Source organism: Bufo gargarizans, chromosome 2 (assembly GCF_014858855.1).
Source record: "Bufo gargarizans isolate SCDJY-AF-19 chromosome 2, ASM1485885v1, whole genome shotgun sequence".
Classification (NCBI taxonomy): Eukaryota; Metazoa; Chordata; class Amphibia; order Anura; family Bufonidae; genus Bufo; species Bufo gargarizans.
This window is the reverse complement of record NC_058081.1, coordinates 228942868-228969424: the sequence shown is the minus strand read 5'-3', so window position 1 is coordinate 228969424 and position 26557 is coordinate 228942868. Positions and strand designations below refer to the sequence as shown.

At 44.6% G+C, this 26557-nt stretch overlaps 1 protein-coding gene across 1 annotated transcript in view; it reads left to right on the top strand.

Annotated features, from left to right (window-relative positions):
• Nucleotides 1-19434, top strand: part of LOC122927827 (phytanoyl-CoA dioxygenase, peroxisomal-like) — a 43484-nt gene extending 24050 nt beyond the window's left edge. The window contains exons 6-9 of the mRNA XM_044280087.1: nucleotides 11143-11324; nucleotides 16128-16277; nucleotides 16975-17109; nucleotides 18834-19434. Of these exons, the coding sequence (XP_044136022.1) occupies nucleotides 11143-11324; nucleotides 16128-16277; nucleotides 16975-17109; nucleotides 18834-18887 (521 nt within the window). The 3' untranslated portion in view covers nucleotides 18888-19434. The remainder of the gene's footprint in view (nucleotides 1-11142; nucleotides 11325-16127; nucleotides 16278-16974; nucleotides 17110-18833) is intronic.
• The last annotated feature ends 7123 nt before the right edge of the window (nucleotides 19435-26557 follow it).

The following is a 26557-nucleotide window of genomic DNA, read 5'->3' as shown; positions in this document are numbered from 1 at the left end:
AAAAAATTCGGATCTCCAGCCTGCCAGCGAGCGATCGCCGCTGGCAGGCTGGAGATCCACTCGCTTACCTTCCGTTCCTGTGTGCGCGCGTTCACAGGAAATCCCGGCCCTCGCGAGATGACACGTATATGCGTGTCATCTCGCGGTGATGGTTAAGGTGATGGTTAAGGAGTTAAGGACCAGGCCATTTTTTTGCAAATCTGACCAGTGTCACTTTATGGGGTGATAACTTTAAAACGCTTTGACTTATCCAGGCCATTCTGAGATTGTTTTTTCGCCACATATTGTACTTCATGACACTGGTAAAATGGAGTCAAAAAATGCATTTTTATTTATAAACTAAAAACTAAATTTACCCAAAATTTTGAAAAATGTGCAAATTTCCAAGTTTCAATTTCTCTACTTAGTAATGCCTCCAAAAATAGTTATTAATTTACATTCCCCATATGTCTACTTCATGTTTGGATCATTTTGGGAATGACATTTTATTTTTTGGGGATCTTTTTAAGGACCAGTTCAGGTCTGAAATCACTTTGTCAGGTTTACATAATAGAAACCACCCAAAAATGTTCCCACTCTAGAAACTACACCCTCAAGGTATTCAAAACTGATTTTACAAATTTGTTAACCCTATAGGTGTTCCACAAGAATTTATGGAAAATATAGATACAGTTTCAAAATTTCACTTTTTTTTGGCAGATTTTCCATTTTTTAAGATTTTTTTTTTTTTTTCCAGTTACAAAGCAAGGGTTAACAGCCAAACAAAACTCAATGTTTATGGCCCTGATTCAGTAGTTTACAGAAACACCCCATATGTGGTTGTAAACTGCTGTACGGCACGCGGCAGGGCACAGAAGGAAAGGAATGCCATACGGTTTTTGGAAGGCAGATTTAGCTGGAATGTTTTTTTGACACAATGTCCCATTTGAAGGCCCCCCCTGATGCGCCCCTAGAGTAGAAACTCCCAAAAAGTGGTAAGGTGACAAAAAATTGCTTTTTTTTACACTTTACTTTTGTTTTGTTTTTTTACGGTGTTCATCTGAGGGGTTAGGTCATATTATATTTTTATAGAGCATGTGATTAGGGAAGCGGCGATACCTAATATGTTTTTTAAAAGTTTTACAAAATAACAGCTTTTTTTAAAACAAAAAAAAATTGTTTTAGTCTCTCCATCTTCTGAGCCATATTTTTATTTTTTGGGGCAATTGTCTTAGGTAGGGGCTCATTTTTTGTGGGATGAGGTGATGTTAGATTGGTACTATTTTGGTGGGCATACGCCTTTTTGATGGCTTGCTGTTATACTTTTAGTGATGTGTAAGGTGACAAAAAAATGGTTTATTTAGCACTTATTACATTTTTTTATTTTTGTTTTGTTAGTGTTAATCTGAGGGGTTAGGTCATGTGATATGTTTTTAATGCTCTTGAAAGTTTATTTTGGGGGGGGGGGGGCTTTATTATTTTTATAAACTACTTTTCTTTTTTGGGACTTGGGGGTCTGATCTACTTTACAATGCATTCTAATAGTTCTGTATTGGAATGCATTGGCTGTATGAGTAATACAGTCTGTATTACTCATACAGCTTCCTGCCTGTGAGATCCAGGGGGCTGGATCTCACAGGCTCTTCACCGGAAGGCAGCGCCGATGACTAAGGAAGGCATTGCGCTGCCTTCCATGCCATCGGGCCCCCCATTACAGCAGCACAGGGACCCGATGGCACCGCCGATCCCTGCCGGAACGAGCCATAAACGCCGCAAACCGCAGATCTGAATTGACCTGCTGTTTGCGGTGATCGTCGATACGGGGGGGGGGGGGGGTTTCAGGGTGCCTGCTGATCACCGCCCGCCGCGACAAATGATAAAACCTCCGCAATCAACATAAATGATAAAACCTCCTATATATGATGGTAATCTATTGCCAGTTTACTGTTGCTGTGAGGGGAAGATGTTACCTGAAGAGTAATCCTCGGTGTAATAGAAGTTGTAGAATTGTGGTAACAGTATGATGGCTCTATGGTTCACTTGAAAGGTCTAGCTATAGATACGCACAGAAGGGCATTGCTTTGACTAGTGTGATGCTCTGATTTGAGCCACTATGGGGGGCTTTCTCTGGTCCGTATGATGGTCTGACTGAAACCGTTAAACTAGACTGTTTGCAGTTCTAAAAGTCAAAGAATGAAAATACATTCAACCATTTTGTATAAAAAAAAATATGTATATATTAAATATATATTCACATGGGCAGTTAACATGTGATAAGAAATGTTGATGGAAGTGTCTCTTTGAATAACTCAGCTGCAATACTTATAGGGGAGGAAATATTCATTAAAATAGCGTACTTCCATAATTAAGTAGATATGACAGGGGTGTGAGTAGAAGAGCTCCTATAACCCTAAGATGATATTGTTAAGTGAAATACTACAATTACTGAATGTCAAGATTCTGCTGTGATATTACTAGATACATTGTGAATTTATTACATGATAATTATAATAAGTTAATGCAAAAAACATAAAAATTATGTAAAAATATATAAGCATTAAAATAAAAAAATCACACAATATAATAATACAAGTACTCGAACAATCTATATGCAGTGCTAGAACGATGGTCCAGGAGCAGGGAACGTGTGGGAACGGCGTTCCTGCACTTTTTTCATAGCAGGAACGCCGTTCCCTTTCAAGGCTGCCCGTCTTTAACGCTGGTCGCCGGGCAAAAGGACCAGGAAGCGGTGAAGGCTTTGTACTCACCGCTTCCTGGTCCTCGGCTGTCGGCTGTGCAGGGTTGTGCACAGGCATGAGGCGCTCTGTGACGTCATGCAGCCTTCGCAGCACAGCCGACAGCAGGATCATCGCATAGGAGGAGAGGAGCGGTGTCCAGGAGCATGAGAGGGTAAGTGTTTTTTATTTTATTTTGTGAGCCGGCTGATGGAGAGGCACGGACTGGGGGGGGGCTGATGGAGAGGCACGGACTGGGGGGGGGGGGGCTTATGGAGAGGCACTGACTGGGGAAGGGGGCTGATGGAGAGGCACTGACTGGGGAAGGGGGCTGATGGAGAGGCACTGACTGGGGAAGGGGGCTGGGGGCTGAGGGAGAGGCACTGACTGGGGGGCCGCTGGTGAGAGGCACTGGCTGCTGCTATGAGGCATGGGGCTCCTATCTGAGGTCTGATTGGGGGTCATTCATATTGGGGTCTGAGGTGTGATCTGAGGTCTTATTGGGGTCTTGTTAAGACTGGGGATCTTATTGGGGCTGTAAGCTGAGGTCTGATTAACATTGGGGGTCTGATTAGTGGTCTGACCTAAGGTGTAATGACATTATTTTTTTCCGTAGCAGCTTGGAGAAAAAGGCCTCAGTCTCCCACACTCCTTCTGCCCGGCCAAGCCAGCCAGCACCCCTGAGGCCAAGCCAGCCAGCACCCCTGAGTCTTCAGAACTGTAAGTAAATTATATATAAGGGGAGCTTATAATATGAAAGAGACAAATTACGCCTGAACATACACCAGTTTTTGTTTACGTTTTTATAAAATCTTTGCGTGAAAAAAAAAATGTATATCTTGGGTGAGTTCCCACACTTTTCTCCCAGGACTTGACCTCTATCCAGGAGACTATTCACACAGTATGTCTTGCTATATGCACCTGTTTTACATATTGCTAATATTGTTATTTGCTCCGGAGTTCTTCAATAAAAAAAGAAAGTGTCAAAAGACTGGTATTGATCAATACCACACTGTTGTCTTAACCCCTTCCCGACCTTTGACTTACTGCGCGCGCGCGATCACTACAGGGGCCCAGCAGTCCGTGGTAGCCGGGCCCCTGCTATATCCGCCGGTGCCGGCAGATTAACCCCTTCTATGCCGCGGTCCGTGCTGACCGCGACATAGAAGAGGTTTGTGTCAGGTGAACGGTTGCATCGAGTCCTCGCACTGCTGTGGCGGGGATCCAATGCCGTGCAGAGGCTGCCCAATGCCTTGCACGGCATCGGGAATTGCCTTCTACGGGAGCCAAGGAGATCCAGCCTCAGGCTGGGTCTCCTAGGCAACCTGTTAGTGTATGACTCAGTGTCATACACTAACAGGCAATGCATTACAATCCAGAGGGGATCAGACCCCCAAAAGTAAATGTCATAAATAAAGTAAAAAAAAAAAAATTGGGTTTTTAATAAAATTAAGTAAAAAAAAAAGGCCCCTTTCCCCTTATTTTATAATAAAAAAATAAAATAAAAAACTGAAGAAACAAACCAAACCCACACATATTAGGTATCGCCGCGTCTGTAATGACTGGCTCTGTAAATATATCACATGATCCACCCTGTCCGATAAACACCATAAAAAATAAAAACTGTAAAAAAATTAATTAAAAAAAGACATTTTTGTCACCTTGCATCACAAAAAGTGCAACACCAAGCGATCAAAAAGGCGTATGCCCCCAAAAATTGTATCAATAAAACAGTCACCTCATCCCGCAAAACATGAGCCCTCACCGAGTCCTCATCCACTTGGTCGCGCAGCCGGCATTGTCTTCTTCTTTCAGGACCTGGAAAAGGACCTTTGACGTAATCTCACTCACTATGTGGCTATGTGGTGAGCGCGGTGATGTCATCACAGGTCCTGCTGAATGAAAATAGAAGGATCTTCAGTCTTCATTCAGAAGGACCTGCGCTGACGTCACCACGCTCACCACGTGGTGAGCGCGATTAAGTCACCAAAGGTCCTTTTTGCAGGTCCTGAAAGAAGACAATACCGGCTGCACAAACAAGTGGATGAGGTGAGTCAATATTACATTTTTTAACCCCTCAAGGCACATTTTAGTAAGCATTCTGTATTAAGAATGCTATTATTTTCCCTTTTATAACCATGTTATAAGGGAAAATAATACTGTGATTAGACTTTAATGGGGTTGCTCATCCCTATCATCTCCTAGAAACCATGCGTAAAAATCGCACCGCATCCACACATGCTTGCGATTTTCACACCGATCCATTAATTTCTATGGGCCTGCGTTGAGTGAAAAATAGTGAATATAGAACATGCTGCGATTTTCACGTAACCCACAAGTGATGCTTGAAAAAACTAGATCTTTGTGGGCTCGCATGTAAAATCTTTCTCGCTTAGTTCATTGGGGGACACAGGACCATGGGTATAGCTGCTGCTGCCACTAGAAAGTGACACTAGGTTGAAAAGTGTTAGCTCCTCCTCTGCCGGCTATACCCCCTCCAGCCAGGAGAGAGCGTATCAGTTTGTGCCCAAGCAGTAGGAGAAAAAAAAAAAACATGAAATAAACCAGAACATAACTGGTTCGGCCCTTCCGGCATTAGTTATGTTCTGGTTTATTTCATGTTTGTTTTTTTTTTTTTTTTTTTTCTACTACTGCTTGGGCACAAACTGATACGCTCTCTCCTGGCTGGAGGGGGTATAGCCGGCAGAGAAGGGGGCTAACACTTTTAAGCCTAGTGTCGCCTCCTAGGTGCAGCAACAGCTATACCCACGGGCCTGTGTCCCCCAATGAACTAAGCGAGAAAGAGATTTTATAGGAGAGTCCACAAAAATCTAATTTTCTCGCTCTTATCATTGGGGGGACAGGACCGTGGGATGTTCCAAAGCAGTCCACGGGGCAGGAGGAACACGCCCACATGGAAAACTGCCTCAAGGAAGCTCAAGACACTGCTGCCTGCAAGACCTTGTGGCCCAGCACAGCGTCCGCTGATGCAAAAGTATGCACCTGAAAAAACTTGGTGAATGTGTGCAAGGACGACCAAGTTGCTGCCTTGCACAGCTGTGAAGCTGAAGCTTGGTGGAAGAGAGCACAAGACGCGCCCACCACTGTGGTCGAGTGGGCTGTGATACCAAGGGGCGGCGCCTTGCCCCGGGAGCAGTATGCCTCAGCAATTGCCAAACGAATCCACTTGGCAATTGTCACCTTGGAGGCAACCAAACATTTGCTGAGGACCTTCCGGAATAACGAACACAGAGTTCGTACGGCGGAAAGTGCTCGAGACAGATAAGTGAATCCTGAGAGCCCTAACCACATCCAGCTGATGGAGAGTTCGCTCCCTAGAATGCGAAGGAGAGGGGCAGAACGAAGGAAAAACAATGTCTTCGTTGACATGGGAGGCAGAGACTACCCTCCGCTGAAAAGAAGGTATAGGTCGGAGAACCGCCTTATCTTGGTGTAGAATAAGGAAGTGTTCCTTACAGGGAAGCGCTGCCAGCTCCGAAACACGCCAGTTGGAAGTAATAGCCACCAGGAATGCAACCTTCCTGGAGAAAATACGGAGGGGAACCGTGTTTAAAGGCTCAAATGGAGCCGATTGGAGGGAACCCAGAACCAGGTTCAAGTCCCAAGAAGGCAAGGGGGGCAACAGTGTGGGCCACCCCTTGTAAGAAGGTCTTAACCAGAGCCTGTAGTGCAGAGGACACTGGAAAAAATGTTTACAGCGCCGACACCTGCCACTTCAAGGAACTAAGGGCAAGACCCAAATCCAGACCTGATTGCAGAAATGAAAGGATGGTGGGAAGGGAGAAGCGTAGCAGAAATGCAAAAAAGACCTCCAAGTTCTGTAATAAATCCTGAACGACACTGATTTCCTGGCTTTAATCATGATGTGGATGACGCCCGTCAAACGTAGTGACTCTAAACACTGGTGGAAGACAGGACACAGAGAGAAGATCAGATCTGCTGGAAAAAAGGCGACAGCCCGACCTGGATCCCTGGGAGAGAAAGAAACGTTGTGGAGGAGGGGACGCAAACTCTATCTTGTAACCCGAGGTTATGATTTCAAGCGCCCACATGCCCGGAACACTTCCTGAAAAAGGAGTAGGCGACCCCCCCCCCCCACTTGAGAAGGTGGCGGCGCGTCTATATGCGGAGGACTGCTTGCCGGTCAAGGAACGAGCAGGCTGTGCCTGAAGGCGGCAGGCTGGTTGAAGACTGAAGAATGGCTTCTTCCGCTGGTCCTGCGTGGAGGATCTGGGAGGGGCTCCTGCTGCCTCATGCGCGCCAGAGAAGGGGGCGAAAGGACTGGGCCCGGGCACTTGTCTGCTTATTGCAAAACGTGCGCCTGTACTTGCCCTGTGGGAGGTGGCTACTTCTACCTTTCGTAGCCTCGGAGATAACTTCATCTAGCCTGGCCCCGAATAATTGAGAGTCGGCAAAAGGAAGGCTGGGAAGGGACCGATTTAACGAAGAGTCCGCTGCCCAAACCTTATGGCAGAATTCGCGCCTCAAGGTTACCGCGAGAGCCTATGAGTGGGCAACAAGTGCAACCGCGTCCAAGGAAGCGGGGGAGGGGAGATGCTGAGGGGTCTGCCCCTAAGGCGCTCTCCTGATGAGGGCTCTGACTTCGCAGGTGGAGATTTATCAACCAAACGACCCATGAGATAGAGGTTGGATTGGGATATTTTAGAAAGGTCATCCACTGCCAGAGATAAGGTACGGGCCCAGTCCGGTTCCACATGGTCAGGGCAGTCATGCGGCTGCGTAGGCTGGGGGCAGAACCTGTGTGGGCGCACAGCATAAAGAGCAAACAAAGTCCAGCTGGCCGTGAGGGAACTTTTGCGTTTATCACATGCATTAGAAGTGTCGGCTGTTGGCATGCGGGGTCACTTGTAGGTACGAACATGGCTGCCCACTACTGGTCTCAAGGCTGGAGAGGGAAGGTAACTACCAGCATGCAGGGGATCCCAGGCCCTGTGGTCCCTGAAGAATCGCTCTGCAGGGTGAAGCTGTGTCCGCGCGGGTAGCTGCAGTCCTGCCGAGTCTTCTGAGCTGCGGCGGAAAGCCTAGCTTCGCCCCCTCGCGTCTCTGTGGGAGGCGCTGAGTTGCGGTCTACACTCCCCTGAAGCCTGGGCCTAAACTTGCGGCCGGCCGGGAGGCACTTCCGGTCGGCCGGAGAACGGAGGGACCCGGAGCGTTGTGCGGGAGGCTCTTGCGCATACAGGCCGCGGGTGCCCACCTCGCGGCCCGGAAAGAATACAGAGCGGACCGAAATCCGAGTAGGCCCGAAATGAAGCCAGGGCCTAAAGTAAAGAGTGACCCGCCTTGGAGGTATCGGGGGAAACTGAGAGGTACGTGTCCCAAATGCAGAGGCCGATGGGGTGGGGGATGCAGGAGAATACTCGCCCAATCCCGTTACTCACCCCATCCTCTTCACCCCCCCCCCCTTCCAGAGGACCAGAAGGGTCACCTTTTCAGCAGTGGCAGGAGACTGGAATGGCAGGGGGGTCTTGCAGGATTCAGGTGACCCTTTGGCTAGCGGGAAGCAGGGGAGCTAGGCTGCCCTAGTCAACCTTTTGCTTCTTGGGGGAGGTCTAGCGGTGAGTGTATTCAACACCATCCTTGCTCCCGGGGTAGACAGAGGCTAGGCGACTCTGTTTCCCCTACCTAAAAAGGGAAAAGGCAAAGCAAAAAATAACCAAAGGAAGCCGCCCTGCAAGCAGGGAGGTCTGCCTCCTGCGACACTAAGCTAAAAACTGATAGCTCCTCCTCTGCCGGCTGTACCCCCTGCAGCCAGGAGAGAGCATAAAACTTTTCAGCCTTGTCGCCTCATAGTGGCCGCAGCAGCTATACCCACGGTCCTATGTCCCCCAATGATGAGAGTGATAAATCACAGCTCATCTGCACAGCCCCATTGAAGTGAATGGGTCCGGATTCAGTGCGGGTGCAATGCGTTCACCTCATGCATTTTCACCCACGTGGAATTCTTGCACGTGTGAAAGGGGCCTTACAGTTCTGGAATGTATTAGATGACTCTGACATAATGCTGTCACTGTTATCCAATACATTCCAGAACTGTAAGGGTTACATAGCATCATAAATCAATATAATGCAATGGGACCCCGGCAGTGCTGGCAGTTCAGGCCCGGTGCTGCGCTGCGATTCCACAGCATGACACCCGCTCGTCTGAAAGGGGCCTTCAGGCTTGTTGATCTTGCATCTTAGGCTACTTTCACACTAGCGTTCGGGTGTCCGCTTGTGAGCTCCGTTTGAAGGGGCTCACAAGCGGCCCCGAGCGCATCCATCCAGCCCTAATGCATTCTGAGTGGACGCAGATCCGCTCAGAATGCATCAGTCTGGCAGCGTTCAGCCTCCGCTCCGCTCAGCAGGCGGACACCTGAACGCTGCTTGCAGCGTTCGGGTGTCCGCCTGGCCGTGCGGAGGCAAGTGGATCCGTCCAGACTTGCAATATAAGTTAATGGGGGCGGATCCGTTTGAAGATGACACAATATGGCTCAATTTTCAAACTGATCCGTCCCCCATTGACTTTCAATGTAAAGTCTGGACGGATCCGTCTGAGGCTACTTTGACACTTGTAAATTTTTTAACAATATAATGCAGGCGGATCCGTTCTGAACGGAGCCACCGTCTGCATTATATAAGCGGATCCGTCTCGGACAGTTCCGCTCTGAACACAAGTGTGAAAGTAGCCTTAGTGATCCTTTTTATAATTTACACAGGCCAGTTATATAGTTCTGATACATAGTAGTTTAAAGATACCCTGGAAGTATGACAGACCTCCCTAAAATGGGACATCTTTGGGACACGTAGGATAGGAAGTATTTCTCTCGCTAAGGCTTGCCAGCAGCAGTAAATGTGATGACATAACAAAATAAGTAATTACTATAAAGTAGAAAAGATGAGGTGGGGCGACTATACGAACAACATGGAATCCAGGTAAGTAGATAAATGAAAGTAGATGGCACTCACCGCTGCAGGGTTCATTCCTTTATTCTTGACATATGCTGAATACAAGTCGAATGTATGCATCAGGGATGGGGTGGACTGTTCCTACATAGAATGCTGAAAGGCGACGGCCGTTTCGCGTTAACTGCGCTTCTTTGGGCCAATGAGATCCCTGGGCGCCGCTGTATATATCATGATACTTAGTTCACAATTTTTTGCCAGATGAAAGGTCCTCTTTAAAAGAATACGTTGTGAACCAACCACTAGTTACCTTTAGGAGATGCCACACAATTAAGGATAAGCTAGTCAGAAATAGGTTGTGTGTAAAGAAGACCATGAACTGGTTAACAGGAAAAAAATTGTAGGTAATTACAGTTGTGGCAATTGTTCGTTTTGCAGGTACAACAGCCCAAAAAAGTACTTGATGTTTGGCGGTATCCAGCACAGAGTGTCCCAATTCATCACATGCAGGAGCAACTACGCGGTTTACATAGTTTTATTCTGCTGTGAAGCTTTTTATATAGGGGAAACAATAAGACTCCTCTATGAAAGATTTAGAGAACAGCGCAGCTCTGGAAGAACAGATTAATTCCCTGATTAATCATGTACGGGAGACCCATAGATCCGATCCGAATTGCCTCACCTTTGCCGGTATTCAACTTATTCCAAACATGCAACATGGCGGGGATAAACACCGCCTTTTACTACAAATGGAGGCTAGGGGGAATGTTCGGACCGCAGCCATGGGTCCCCTGGGTTTAAACGAGAGAAATGATTTAAGTGTCTTTATATAATGAGAATTGTTTTAAGTAGCAGTATATGTGTGTGTGTGTGTGTGTGTGTGTTTTTAACTAATCAGAAAAGCGTCACTGGTTACTATGACAACAGTGAGTAATGACGCTAGAAAAGAGTGCAGACCTGCGCACCAAGCTATTGGCCGAGGAAGCACAGTTAGCTCAAAACTGCCGTCGCCATTCAGCATTCTACTTTCTTTTATCTACTTACCTGGAACAAAAGAAGTAATACTCAACACTTTCTCCCCTGCCGCTTCCAGTGTTGTGCTCAAGTCCTCCGCCCCGGTGTTTGTTTTCCTGGGTGCAGTGGTGACATCTCGCACTTTACCTCTGCAGCCAGTCACTGGCCTGTTAAGGCAAGTGACTGGCTACACGGTGACCTGGTGTATATGGGGCATCACTGCTGCAGCCAGGAAGATGACATCACTGCTCAACACTGGAAGTGACAGGAGAAAAATGGCAAGTATGACTTCTTTTGTTATTTTTATCAACTATACAGTTGCTGTGAGATTTAATTTAACTTGTTACTTACGGTATTTATTTATATTATTATTGCTTAAATTTCTTGACTTTCATATTCTCCAAAGTAGGAAAGTTCAAGAGGACCAGTAAGAAATGAAGATCTGAATGTAGTTTCAGTTTTTTTTTTTTGTATATCACTTTCATTCCAGGTAAGAAGACTTCTCGGCATCCAATGCATCAGGATCTGCACTACTTCCCATTCAGGCCTGCAGACCGCATAGTTTGTGCTTGGACAGCCATGGAGCACATTGACCGAAGCAATGGATGCCTTGTGGTTCTTCCAGGAACTCACACAGGAGAACTCAAACAACATGATTATCCAGAGTGGGAGGTAAGGAACATTTTCATCACTGAAGATTGTTTCATTGTCAGGATTACAGGTCTTCTGTCACCCCCATAACTCATTTTTCATTTTTGGGCATATTAAAATCCTTATTGTACGACTATTCCCTATATAGGGCTCTTACCTTGTTCTGTGGCTTTGTTTCATTCAAAATAGAGCTTTTAAAATATGCTAATTACTTCACTACCAGCAAGTAGACGCCCTACTTGCTGGTAGTGAAGTAATTGGCATATTTTAAAAGCTCTATTTTGAATGAAACAAAGCCACAGAACAAGGTAAGAGCCCTATATAGGGAATAGTCGTACAATAAGGATTTTAATATGCCCAAAAATGAAAAATGAGTTTTGGGGGGTGACATCCTGAGATTCGGTTCCGTAACTCTTCCCAATTCTCGGTTTGGCTGACCAATGGCATTGCACCCCAACTTACTGACTAAAAGATCAAAGCTCGAAACTTGCAGTTATCTCCCCATCTTGTCTGTCTTCCCGTTTTTGTTTCTAGTTTGTTCTCTAACAGTTTCATACAAACGTCTTTTTTGATGGATGTCTCCCGTAATGGAGACATCTTGTTTCTAAAATGATATGCAATGTTTTCTGACCCTTGTACTCAGATTTCTCAGACTGTGTCACTGTATATTCATATGTCCTGGAAGTTTCTTGTTCTGAAATACCTCAAGATTTGCAATCATTTGTATTGGGTTATTACTACCATATCTCATTACTTCAATAAAAACAGATTGAACCATAAAACAACCTGAGATAGACCAGGTTGAAGCAACCTTACCCCCCTTTAGCCGGCTGTGATCTCAGCCAGCATGGAGTATGTACGGGAAGGCTGTTGTTGGAGCATATGCTGAAGGCAGTACATTTAATAAAGACCAATTTAAAAAATGACTTTGAGCTCAAAATGAGTACAATGCAATAATAAAAACAATTGCCCCCAAAGGTGTACATAGCCTTTAAGCATCAATAAAATTAGCGTTTTACACGGTCCCTATCCTGACAGTACCCAGTCTTTAGAATTAAACTATGCAAACTGTTTTTATTTTCTGTAGATGTGGTGCATATAACTTTCTGCTTGTGTTAGGGTACGACCATACGGTCAGGTTATCTGATGTAGTTTTCGAAGACAAAATCAGGAGTGGATCATAAGAGGAGAGCAGGACATATACTTCTTTCTTTCTTCTTTCTCCTCTCTAGTTTGTATGATTTTTCTCATTTATCTAATTTTGGTTATAATTGAACGTGTCAAGCGTGCAAAAACTGTCCCGGCTACAATAGGTACAAAATGTCCAGAAACCCTTGGCAGCAAAAGGATTAAACTATGAGGGTCAATGTACTAAAGAGAAAAGGAGAAAGATGTGACAAATTTATTTAAAAGACCATGTCTCTTAACCCCTGGGCGACATGTATGGTCTAGCTCTAGGTCAGGGGTGGCCAACCCGTGGCTCTTTGCTTCTTCAAGTGTGGCTCTAGCTGTGGAGCCAGGAAGCAGTCAGGCCGGATCACTCTTCACCTCATGCTCAGATCTCTTTTCCTGATCGGGCACTGTTGCGACTTTGCAGCTCCAGCTCACTCTCCACTACGTCCTGATCTCACAGTGTGAGAACGTAGTACGTGGAGACGTGCACTATGACCTGACGTTGTACTCATCAGGTCACAGTGGAGAGCGTGTCAGACCTGCAGAGTAGCAGGAGCCCAGCGCCTGATCGGGAGAGGGAAGAGATTATTTTTTTATTATAGAACTGAGCATGGGGAGAGTCCTGATCTGAGCAATGGGGGGCAGATGTGAGCATGGGGCGGGTCTTGTTTGAGCATGGGGGGTCATATCTGAGCATGGTGGGAGATCTGAGCATTGGAGGGGGGGGGGGGGGATCTGAGCAGTGAGGGTCTGACACTGGGAGTCTGATCCAAGCATTGGGGGTCTGATTTGGAGGTCTGATGAGGTTTGGGGATCTTATTTTAGGTCAGATGAGGATTGGGGATCTGATTTTTTTTTTTTTTTTCTCTGCTAATGAAAAATAAGAAAAAAAAAATTGTATCAGACCTCAGATCATATGAAAAAAATAAACATTTCTCTTATTTTCCTTTGTTTAAAACCTAGGTGTATCTTGTAGGGCAAAAAAAAAAACTGTGACAGAGAGGACCATAGCCACTATGGCATCTGTGGTGGTTTTCCCTGGGAGCAGTGCGCTCCTGGGGCCCAAATGGCTTCCCGATACTGAGATCGGGGAAGCCGTTCATTTGTGTTAATAGCATAGGTCACTCTAATCTGCCATACACTGCAATGCTAATTCATTGCAGTATAAGGGAGAAGCGATCTGAAGATCGCATATTCCAGCCCACTAGAGGGGCTTTAAAAAAAAAAAGGATATATGTGTGGATACAGAGAGAGATAGATATAGATAGATAGATAGATAGATATAGAGAGATAGAGATATATATATATATATATATATATATATATATATATATATCTCTATCTCTATCTCTATATCTCTAAGAAGTAGAATAGTGATAAAAAACTGTGGTTTATTCACCCATATTATGGCAAGTCTTGCCATAATATGGGTGAATAAACCACCGTTTTTTATCACTATTCCGGAGTGCAGTCCTACTTCTTCTTTTCCTGTACTATTGGGTATTGCCGCTACCCTACGTTGGACCCTGCACCCACGTTCTGATTCATTTGTCCCCTCTACTTTCACCATTTTGTGCATCGCTATTTACCAAAATGTCTGAACTATTAAATATAAATGTATTTATCCCATACGGTTAACGCTGTAGCAGAAAAAAAAATTTTTATTTTTTTTTTGTTTTTTTGTTTTTTTTTGTCGTCGCTTCACCTCCCCAAAAAATGTAGTAATTTTATTTTTATTTTTCAAAAAGTCGGATACACTGCAAAGTAGTATCAATAAAAACTACTGATCAACTCACAAAAAATGAACCCTCATACACCTCCATAAAGTTTTGGGTGTCAGAATATGGCGATGCAAAGAATATACTTTTTTTTCTAAAGTTTATTTTTTTTCAACATTAAAACAAAAGAAAAACTACATAAATGTGGTATCTCTGTAACTGTACTGACCCAGAGAATGAAGAGAACAGTTTTACCACTTTGTGAATGCTGTAAAAACAAAACCCATAAAACTATTGCACATTTGCAAAAAAAAATCCCAATTTCACCCCATTTTGATTTTTTTTTTTTTCTGCTACCCACTACATCATATGCAATTTTGAATTTTGACATTAGAATGCCCAACTTGTCCCGCAAAAACAAGACCTTTTTTTAGTGTTGAATCTATTTTTATTAAATAGAAAAAGAACACAACAATCATACATAGGAACCAAGACATTGTATGAAAAATATATCTCCATTTCCAATTCCAAGACCATGCGAACTAAAAACAATAAAATAAAAATAAAATAAGGTGCATAGACGGATTCAGAGACCACCGTAGTTCTCTGGGTCGCAGCAATGAGGACCCGAGAAGACAATTGCCATCAAATAAATGCTAAAGGAGAGATTTCAGCAATACTAGGTACATAAAGTGTGACATGAAGAACCTTGACTGCTAAAAGGGAAGGCAATATGAACTAAGGACAAATCCTGAGTTACTCAATAATGGCAGGTTAAACAAAGGGCTACTAACATGTAACTCTTAGGCTGGGTTCACACCTGAGCGTTTTACAGCGCGTACGAACACGCTGTAAAACGCCCGACGCCCCAAGAAGTACATGAGCTTCTTTGGGGCGTCTTGTCGCGCGTTCCCGTACATAGACTTTTGGGAACGCGCGACAATGGGCGTTCACTTGTCTCTGTATGCGCGATTGCAAACGCCCGTACAATCGCACATACAGAGCGCTCCATTGCGAACGCTCAGGTGTGAACCCAGCGTCAATCGAAACAGACTAAATCATTAACCTAGTAGAGACAGGGGGACAGACCAGAACAAAACACGACAACACAAAAGACAAGGAAGGGAGGGGGGGGGGTGGAGAGTGGGGGGGGGGGAATAGGGGAAAGGACATGACAGCATATCAAGTGGACCAGGTACAGTCACCTGTGACCAACCAGGTTTGAAAACGAGAAGAGCTCCTAAATTGTTTCCAGGGTTTCCAGGTTAGTGTAAATGTGTGGACTTGATTAAAGGCCTCAGCTTCCATTTCTTCCATCCTGAGTAAGGCATCTAGGGCACGTATCCACGTACTTCTCTGCAAACTGTCCGAAGATCTCCACTGACGTGGTATGATCTGCCTCATAGAAAGGACAAATGTTTTAAGTACTCCCTTTTTGACATGTTTGATCCTGCCCGGAAATATAGAGAGCAAGGCAATCAAAGGGGAAGGAGATATAGTAGACCGGTAAAGTGCATTATACAGAGCAAAAACGTCTTGCCACAAAGGGGCGACCCCAGGGCAGTCCCACCAGATGTGCAGCATGGAACCAACCTCTGAATGGCAACGCCAACAGGTGTTGGGAACCGATACAAGACCTTTTTTATATGTCTAAATGAACTAAAAAAGTTATGACTCTGGGAGGTCAGGGATTAAAAAAAACAAACGCCTATGCACCAAAAACTGAAATCTACACCAGTGTGTCAGGCCAAGAAGGTCCTGCACACTTCCACTAAAACTGCAGTGAGCAACAGAAATTGAGAATTTTTTTTGTGAAAAATGCTGATTGTGCAAATATTTGTGCCTTTTGTATGCCAGAAAATTGTTTCCGAACATTAATGAATGTGCCCATAGGACTTGTGTGCAATATTACGAGTGAATTTTCTGTTTTTAGGGTGGGGTCAATAAGATGTACCATGGAGTTCGTGATTATGATCCAAACATCCCTAGAGTGCACCTAACCATGGAAAAGGGAGACACAGTGTTCTTTCACCCCATCCTTATCCATGGATCAGGAATGAACAAGACGGCTGGCTTCAGAAAGGTAAGACAGACTGCACCACATAAATAGTAACCGCAAAATAACCTAACATAAGAGCAATGTACTGTCCTACATTGTAAATGTGACAAAGCCGGGCTTACTTTCGATTTTAGCCCTCTGCTGGGCATTCCTTTGGGGTGAATGTATTAAAAACTACATTCAGACATATACTGTGACTGATTTATTCACTTTCATGTTCAGTTAGGCAAATGGAGTCCAAACTTTGGTCTCAATTTGACCTGCTTTCTGTTCATTTTCCTATAAATTTTTAATTTTTTTTACCAGACAGAAAAGCATAGTCTGCAGCGCTATTTTGTCCGGCAAGAAAAAAAATGAAAAGAACAGCAAGCAGGACAGAGTTCAGATTTTATGCCTCATTAAAGTCAATAGATCAGTCGCGGTACATGTTTCAGGTGTAGTAATATAGCAAGCTGCAGGGTGTATTAGGGTACACAATTCATGGGTAGAATGATGTCAGCAGAACCTATCCTATGTAGAAATACATTTTTACTGCATAAAAGGTAGTCAAAACTACCTGCAAAAATAAGTATCGCAAACAAGGTATACAAAATGGTATACCATAAATGTTTTACGTTTCACCCTGCTGACGACAGAAGTATTAGTTATGTGGCGCTTTAGATTTAATGCTATTTATATTGTCTGTGTGGAATAAATCCCTATTTTTATTCTGTGATTATAGGCTATTTCCTGCCATTATGCCAACTCAGAGTGCTACTATATAGATGTCAAGGGAACAAGTCAGGAAAACATTGAGAAAGAGGTTGTTGAAATTGCAAAGAAACGGTATGGAGTGGAGGCTGAGATTTCCTTAAAGGTATGACATTACTCTGTTACATTATTTAAAAACTTGTTTTTTATTTAATGGGGTATTAGTGTTTTAATATTGATGGCCTATCATGAGGAAAAGCCATCAATATCTGATCAGAAGGGGTCAGACCCACTGCATGCCCACTGATCAGCTTTTCCTGACTAGCTCAGGTAATAAAACTACACTTTAGGCCTCATGCACACATGCAAAAATGACATGTTATAAGTTTCATGTTATATTAGAGTTGAATGTGTCCGGCCTGCTGCACGGATGTTGCCCGTGCATTGGGGACTGCAATTGTGGTCCCCAATGCACGGAACGACCGCACAATGGCCGTGTGCATGAGGCCTTGTAGTGAGCAGAGCTGGTTATTGCAGCACCTGTCAATCAGAACAGTAACCAGCTCTGTCCACTACACAGTGAAGTTGAGTAATTGGCTCAGTTGCCTAAAAAGAAATACAGTAGATCATTGATCATAAGGCCCTGTTCAGACTGGTGTCAAGAATTATGTGTTTCATGGTGCCATGGTAAACCTGTTTTATGACTGAACCATTTTGTGTAGTAGCCATCAGGTTTTCATGTTTTTTTAAACTGACCCATCTTCAGAGCTGTAATCTCTGCAATACTTGCTGGTTTCTTTGCTTTTTGGGAGTTGTTGTCTTTACAACCACTAGTAGGCTGAGTTCACACGGGCATTCGGGAAAAGATGCAGGTGCGTTGCGGGAACATGCGTGATTTTTTTCCTCGCGAGTGCAAAGCGTTTTAATGCGTTTTGCACGCGCGTGAGAAAAAGTCATGTTTGGTACCCAAGCCTGAACCCGGACTTCTTCACAGAAGTTCAGGTTTGGGTTCAGTATTCTGTAAATTTAATTATTTTCCCTTATAACCTGGTTATAAGGGAAAATAATAGCATTCTTTAATACAGAATGCTTAGTAGAAGGTCAATTGAGGGTTAAAAAATAAAATAAACTCCCCTCCTCCAATTAATCGCGTAGCTTTCGGTCTCCTGTTCTTTCTTCAGGACCTGTGGTGACATCACAGAGCTCATCACATGGTCCATCACAATGGTGATGGATCATATGATGGGCACCGTCATGTCACCACAGGTCCTTTGACAGGTCCTGTAGAAAGAACAGAAAACCGGCAGCTACACGATTAATTGGAGGAGGTGAGTTGAGTTAATTTTATTTTTTAACCCTCAATTGACCTTCTACTAAGCATTCTGTATTAAAGAATGCTATTATTTTCCCTTATAACAATAAAATAATACAGTGAATAGACTTTCATCTTGGCAACCATGTGTGAAAATCGCCCCACATCCACACTTGCTTGCGGATGCTTGCGATTTTCACACAGCCCCATTCACTTCTATGGGGCTGCGTTGTGGGAAAAACGCACAATATAGAGCATGCTGCGATTTTTCATGCAACGCACAAGTGATGCGTGAAAGTCGCCGCTCATCTGCACAGCCCCATAGAAATGAATGGGTCCGGATTCAGTGCGGGTGCAATGTGTTCACCTCATGCATTGCACCCACGCGGAAAACTCGCCCGTGTGAACCCAGCCTTATTCACTGCAACTTTGTACAGATAACTGCTTACATCCACTGAAGTACAATACGTTTTGGTTTTGCTGCGTTATTGGTACAAATTTATTTCATTTACGTTTTTTGGGTTGTTGTAATTTGTCGCAGCAGCATTTTGTCTTGACTTTTTTTCTTTTTGCCTCAGGATGCATGGATGGCAAAAGCACGAGTTGCTCAAGGGGAGAGACTCAACCTGTAACTGGTGTCCTGATTTCCTTGTGCCACAAAGAACACTTGTCCTTAAACTATCTCCACAGTTCTCATTCTCATGTTATTATCAGAAATGATTTCTTGTTTAATTAAAATTACAAGCATATATATAAAAATAAAAAAAAACGCACCATAAAGGTTAAGTTGTTTTGAGGAGAGGTCACACCTGTACAGGTGTGCATGGCTAGCATCTAATTTAGCAACTGGTTTGGCTTCACAGAAAAGGGGGCATGAACTAAATGCTCCTCCAAAACTGTTGGCTTAATTTTGGAGTACAACTGTGCTAACTTATACAGTGGGTGGTGTAACCTTAAACTAGACAGTTTTTCGTTTTGGTGTACGGACAAAATTCTAGTATAAATCTGGCGCAGGAATTACGATACTCCAAATTTCCAAAGGTCTATGAACCAGAATAGTAAATTTGTCTAATATTAAGACTGTAATTTGTATTAGGCTACTTTCACACTTGCGGCAGAGGATTCTGCCTGCCGGATCCAGCAAACGGATGCATTTTTCAGACGGATCCGGATGCGGATCCGTCTGACAAATGCATTGCAATACCGGATCCGGTATGTATTTTGTTCACATTTTTAAAGGTCTGCACATGCGCGGAACGGAAGAACGGATCCGTCATTTGCAGCAATTTTAATGCTTGATCCGGCACTAATACATTTCAATAGAAATGAATGCCGGATCCGGCATTCAGGCAAGTGTTCAGGATTTTTGGCAGGAGAGAAAAATGCAGCATGCTGCAGTATGTTCTCTGGCCCAAAAAACATAATAGGGACTGAACTGATGCATCCTGAACGGATTGCTCTCCATTCAGAATGCATTAGGATAAAACTGATAAGTTATTTTCCAGTATTGAGCCCCTAGGACGGAACTCAATACCGGAAAAGAAAAACTCTAGTGTGAAAGTACCCTTAGACAGTCAAAAGTGCACCACTATTAGTAAATCTGCCCCACTCTGGTAGTTGCACATACACGGGGCCCCCCATACTCAAACCCAGCTATCGCAGGATCCCAAACAGAACTTGGATTCATTGCTAAATATTGTTTCAGTCTGTAGCAGTCCAGGTTTCACATTCATGACGCCACTGCAAACAAAGGTGAAGGTAGCTGGCTGTCAGTGGCAGTGCACATAATGAGTGCCATGATATCTGGTTACCTTCTGCCAAGCACCTGGAAATGGTGTTGGAAGTGACAGAGGAGTATCATGAAGGTGCCACCTGTATCTGGATGGTGGACAATGACATTTTGTGAGCTGCTTATGCTTGTCAGCAGATCCTCTCTGCAGTGCCATCCAGAGCCTGTGAGCAGTGTGTGCGGCACATAACCATTGCTCCAAACACCTCCTAAGTCAGAATGGCCTAGATGGCAGGCAATTTGTCGAAACAACCATTCTGCTTCTCTCAATCTAATGATGTGCCCCCTCTCAAAGTCTGTCAATTGGGCAATATGTCTTTGAGTGCATTGTAGAAGCGGGTATAGCAGTCAATGATCTTTCATTGAGATACATTGCATTCCAAATTATTATGCAAATTAGATTTAAGCCTCACAAAGATGTAATTTTTAGTTTTTCAATTAAACTCGTGGGTCTTGGGCCTCTTTGGATCACTGAAATCGGTCTCAAACACCTGTGATAATTAGTTGGCTAGGTGAGCCCAATTAAAGGAAAAGTACTTAAGAAGGACGGTTGCAGTGGGCCCAGGCATACATCAAGACTAATTTTCAAACAGTCTTGTTTACTGAAGAGTCCGTGCAACCCTGGGTGGTTCAGATGGATGGTGGGTGAATGGCCACCATGTCCCAACAAGGCTGAGAACTTGGCAAGGAGGTGGCAGAGTCATGTGTTGGAATCATAGGGAGAGAGCTGGTAGGCCCCTTTAGCATTTCTGACTGACCACTTTGTTTCCATGGTACAGTAAGAAGAAACGTGCCTTCCGTAGAAAATTAAGGCTACTTTCACACTCGCGTTTGGTGCGGATCCGTCATGGATGTGCACAGACTGATACATTCAGATAATACAACTGTCTGCTTCTGTTCAGAACTGATCTGTTTGTATTATCTTTACCATAGTCAAGACTGATCTGTCTTGAGCACCATTGAAAGTCAATGGAGGAAGGATACGTTTTCTATTGACTTACTTTGTGTGTCGGGACGGATCCGTTCGGCTCAGTTTCGTCAGGCGGACACCAAAACGCTGCTTGCAAAGCGGAATGGAGACTGAACGGAGGCAAACTGATGCATTCTGATGGGGGATCCTTTTCCATTCAGAATGCATTAGGGCAAAACTGATCCGTTTTGGATCACTTCTGAGAGCTCTGAACGGATCTCAGAAACGGAAAGGCAAAACGATAGTGTGAAAGTAGCCTAATCTTTATGCATGACAATGCACCATCTCATGCTGCAAAGAATACCTCTGAGTCATTGGCTGCTATGGGCATAAAAGGAGAGAAACTCATGGTGTGGCCACCATCCTCCCCTGACCTATCCCCCCCAAATCTATTGTGAACCTTTTGGCGTATCCGCAAGTAAAAGATCTATGAGGGTGGGAGGCAGTTCACATCAAAACAGCAGTTCTGGGAGGCTAGTCTGACATCCTGCAAAGAAAGCAGAAACGCTCCAAAAACTCATAAGTTCAATGGATGTAAGAATTGTGAAAGTGATATCAAAGAAGTGTCCTGAACGGATTTTTATTTTATTTTTATTTTTTTTAAGGGCTAAAACATCGGAGCATAAAATGGTTGCCTGTGAAAGAACCCCTTCAAGAATTGTCTTTGTTTAGCATTAGATCACAGTAAACAATGACTACTTCTGAAACTTAGGCTTCATGCACACGAATGTATATTTGTTTTTTTTCCCGTGTCCGTTCCATTTTTGTTGCAGACCATATACGGAACCATTCATTTCAATGGGTCCGCAAAAAAAAAAACTGAAGTTACTCTGTGTGCATTCCGTTTCCGTATGTCCGTATTTCTGTTCCTCAAACAAAAATTAGAACATGTCCTATTATTGTCCACATTACGGATAAGGACAGTACTGTTCTATTAGAGGCCAGCTGTTCCGTTACGCAAAATACAGAATGCACACTGACGTCATCCGTATTTTTTGTGGACCGCAAAATGCATACAGTCGTGTGCATGAGGCCTTACAGTGTACTTTAAGACACTCATAAATTAGTTCTGGAAATACAAAATATAGGGGAGCAGCAAACGGTCTGCAGGGAAGCATACCAAATGATTTTTTAGCAATGTACATTAAATACATACTGAGGTAAGGAGGCATGGGCTTGGGAAGGGAGACTAGAGGCGGGGTGTGAAGCCTCTGCATCCAACTTTTATTTGGCTTTTTTAGCATTCATTATAATGCTGAAGACTATTCTCCTTTACATATGGGGAGACTTTACATACAGATTTCTAATTAAAAATGAACATTTTCCAATAAACTATCACAAAAACACACTGGCTTATACACTTTAAATGACAATTGCACTTTAAAAGCAATGCAGAGCTTTCTGAATGTTATAACCACTATTCTTTTGTTTTAATGTTTCAGCCAATGTAGGAACAGTTGATGCTTTTGACCTATTTGTGTGTGACATAATTAAAACAGAATAAGTTGGCAAATAAGCCGATGTTTGTGTTCTTTTTTATTTTTTTGTCCTTTTTAATATTGTAAATTATTACCACCAATATTTCTGATCTGTTTTCATTCTGCATTATAACTCAGTATCTCTAGCACTAGATCAAGTGTTGCCAGGGCCCTGTTACGGTACTTTCACACTTGCGGCAGTGGATTCCGGCAGGCAGTTCCGTCACCGGAACTGCCTGCCGTATCCGTCAAAACGTATGCAAACTGATGGCATTTGTCAGACGGATCAGGATCCTGAGCAGTCTTACAAATGTATTGAAATGCCGGATCGGTCTCTCCGGTGTCATATGGAAAAACGGATCCGGCATTTATTAATTTTTTACATTTTTGGCGGTCTGAGCATGCGCAGAATGCAATGCCGGATCCATTTTGCCAGAACACTCGGCATTAATGAATGTCGATGGGAAAAAATTCCGGCATGTGTTCCAGAATTTTGGACGGAGATAAAACTGCAGCATGATGCGGTATTATCTCCGTTCTGAAAAGTCAAAATGACTGAACTGAAGACATCCTGATGCGTCCTGAACGGATTGCTCTCCATTCAGAATGCATGGGGATAAAACTGATCAGTTCTTTTCCGGCATTGAGCCCCCAGGACGGAACTCAGTGCCGGAAAAGAATAACGCTAGTGTGAAAGTACCCTTAGGCAGTCTGCACACTTCTAGGCTCTGCTTTTCCACACCAAATCCATGTGAAGATGTACAATGGGTAACGTGTTTTTTTTTTTTTGTTTTTTGTTTTTCAGGTTTTCTCCAGATTTCCCCTTTTGCATAGAAAAGGATGATTTTTTTTTTTTTTTAAATCGCATCTAATTAGCTGTTACTGTATTGTGTTCCAGACTTGGTGCCCAAAAATCCAAATGGCAAACCCATATGTAATGTGCAGCTGTTTCAGGGTGTGTGTTTTTTTTTTTTTTTTTTTTTTTTTGCCCTTATCAGTATGGAGTAGGAATCTGGCTCACTGAGTGGGATGCAATTGTAATGTACTTTAGGGGAGTTGTCCAACATCCCCAATGCTGGTAAAACTGGGCCAATTTTAAAAAACACCTGTGCTGCCCCATACTCGGCCACTTCCGATCCCTGCTGGACTTGGACTTGTGACTGCTGCATCAATCACTGGTCTCATCAGTCATGTGCTACAACGCCACTGCTATATGAACTCTGTTAAACCCTAATTAATAAGTTAACAAGCACTTGAAAGGAACTCTCTGGGTAAAATAAATACCATGTTATTTATCTCACAAGGCCTGAAATGAATGACATGGGGATACTAAGGGCACCAAAGAGAGAATCCTTGTGCAGTGTCATGCACCTTCACGATCTGCACTAGGTGTTCTGCAAAAATCTAGTCTATTTTATATTATTATGCAATATGTAAATAGGATATAACATTGTAATAAAGCATTTTAACATTATATGTGTTTGAAGAGTATGTACTGCACCAAACCAGAAATGATAGAAGTTAGAGTTTAGTCTCTGGATATTGATGACTTATCATCAATATCTGATCTGTGGAATTTCGGCAATCTGCACCCCAACCAATCAGCTGATTTTGAACACGGACAAAGTTTTTAGGAGCTAAGCTGAGTGTTACGGTACCTGCTCAGCACAGCCCCCAGTCCATACATGGAAGCATCTGTATGCACAAGAAAACATTTGTTAGGGACTGGGGCAGCCAGGACAGGGGCATTCACAAGAGCTTGCTTCAGGGCCTGAAACGCGGCTTCACAAGCTGGAGACCACAGGACCTGCTTAGGTAAATTCTTCTTAGTCAGGTCAGTCAAGGGCTTGGCAACCGTACTGTAGTCAGGGACAAAACGTCTGTAATACCCTGTCGTCCCCAGGAAGGCCAGCACTTGGGTCTTGGTGATAGGTGTGGGCCAGTTAGCTATAGCCTCTACCTTGGCTGGCTCCCACATCCTACCCTGTGACCCAAGTACTGCACTTCTGCCATGCCTAAATGGCACTTGTCTGGCTTCAAGGTCAGGTCCGCGGCCCTAATCTTGTCCAGCACCACCCCCACGTGTACTAAATGGTCTTCCCAGGACTCACTGTAGACCGCAATGTCATCCAGGTATGCACATGCAAATTCCTGGAAGCCATCGAGGAGCCTATCCACCATACGCTGGAAGGTAGCCGGAGCATTCTTCATCCCAAATGGCATAACCTTAAACTGGTACAGGCCAAATGGGGTGACGAATGCCGACTTAGGGATAGCATCCTCGGCCAGGGGGATCTGCCAATAACCTTTGCACAGGTCAATGGTGGTCAGATAGCGCCCCCTGGCAATGCGGTCTAATAACTCGTCTACCCGGGGCATCGGGTAGGCGTCAGTGGTGGTCCGCTCGTTGAGCCGCCTGTAATCCACACAGAACCGGGTGGTCCCATCTTTCTTAGGCACCACGACTACAGGTGAGGCCCAAGGGCTGTCTGAGTGCTCGATAACCCCCAGCCTGGTCATTTCTTGTATCTCCTTCTGCGTTCCTTCTCTGACTGCTTCAAGGATACGGTACGGGGGTTGTCGTAGGGGGTTCTGTCCGGGTGTCTCGACCTTGTGCACAGCTAGGGTGGTGTACCCAGGTTCTTGGGAGAACGTCGCCTGCTTCTCCCACAGAAGCTGCCTTGCTTGTACCTTCTCTGCCGGGTTTAGCCGGTCCCCTAGCTGCACAAGACTAGTAAGGTCAGTCTGGGGATCCTTCTCTAACAAGTCAGGTAAAGGTAAGTTCTCGGGGTCGTCCGTAGCTGGGGCACATACTGCCGCAACACCCTCTGGTCTCTCCTGATACTCCTTCAGCATGTTCACATGAAAGGATTGCTGAATCCTCTCATCTGCACAGCTGGCTATAAGATAGGTAGTATCGCATACCTGAGCTAACACTTTATACGGGCCCTGCCAAGATGCTTGCATCTTGTTTGTCTTCACAGGCTTGAGCACTAGAACCTTCTGCCCAACCTGGAAGACCCGCTGTCGGGCACCCCGATCGTACCACCACTTCTGGGCCACCTGGAGATTCTCCCTTACCATCAAGGATAGTCTCTCCATGCGGTCCCGGAGTTCCAGGACATATGGCACTATGGGGGTCCCTTCTTGCTCTGTCTCCCCCTCCCAGTGTCCTCTAATGAGATCTAGGGGTCCACGGACCCTTCTCCCATAGAGTAACTCAAAGGGGGAGAACCCAGTAGATTCCTGGGGCACCTCTCTGTATGCAAATAGCAGATGAGGCAGGAATCGCTCCCAGTCTCTGCAAGTGTCAGTAAAGGTCCTCAGCATCTGTTTGAGGGTGCCGTTAAATCGTTGGCAGAGACCGTTCGTCTGTGGGTGGTAAGGTGAGCGCAGCAGCGGTTTAATGCCGCACACCTTCCACAGCTGCTGGGTAAGCACAGCGGTGAACTGAGTTCCCTGATCAGAGAGGATCTCCTGAGGGAACCCGACCCTAGTGAAAATTTTAACCAGGGCATCAGCAACCATCTCTGCCTCTATATTAGACAGCGCTACTGCCTCTGGATAACGTGTGGCATAGTCCACCACGGTAAGAATGTATTTCTTACCTGATGGGCTAGCCCTGGCCAGTGGACCCACAATGTCAACGGCTATGCGGGAAAAGGGTTCTCCAATGATAGGCATCGACTGAAGCCTAGCCTTTGGGTGATCCCCCCCGCTTACCTACCCGTTGACAGGTGTCACACGTGCTACAATAAACCCGCACACCTCGGTTAAAATTGGGCCAGAAAAAGTTTTGGGTGATTCTATGAGCTGTGCGGCGGGAACCTAGATGGCCCGCTAATGGCACATCATGCCCAATCCGCAGAATCTCCTGCCGGTACTTTGCAGGTACCACTAGCTGTCGATTCTGCGGAGCTCACTGAGCTACTGAGGAAGAGGTCTGAGACCTTGAAACGCGTATAGCGGATGGGATCCTTATATTGAAAAGACACCTCACTATATTGGAAACATCAGCTGATCAGCTACGGACAAAACTACTTAGATGGCTGTTTGATACCACCC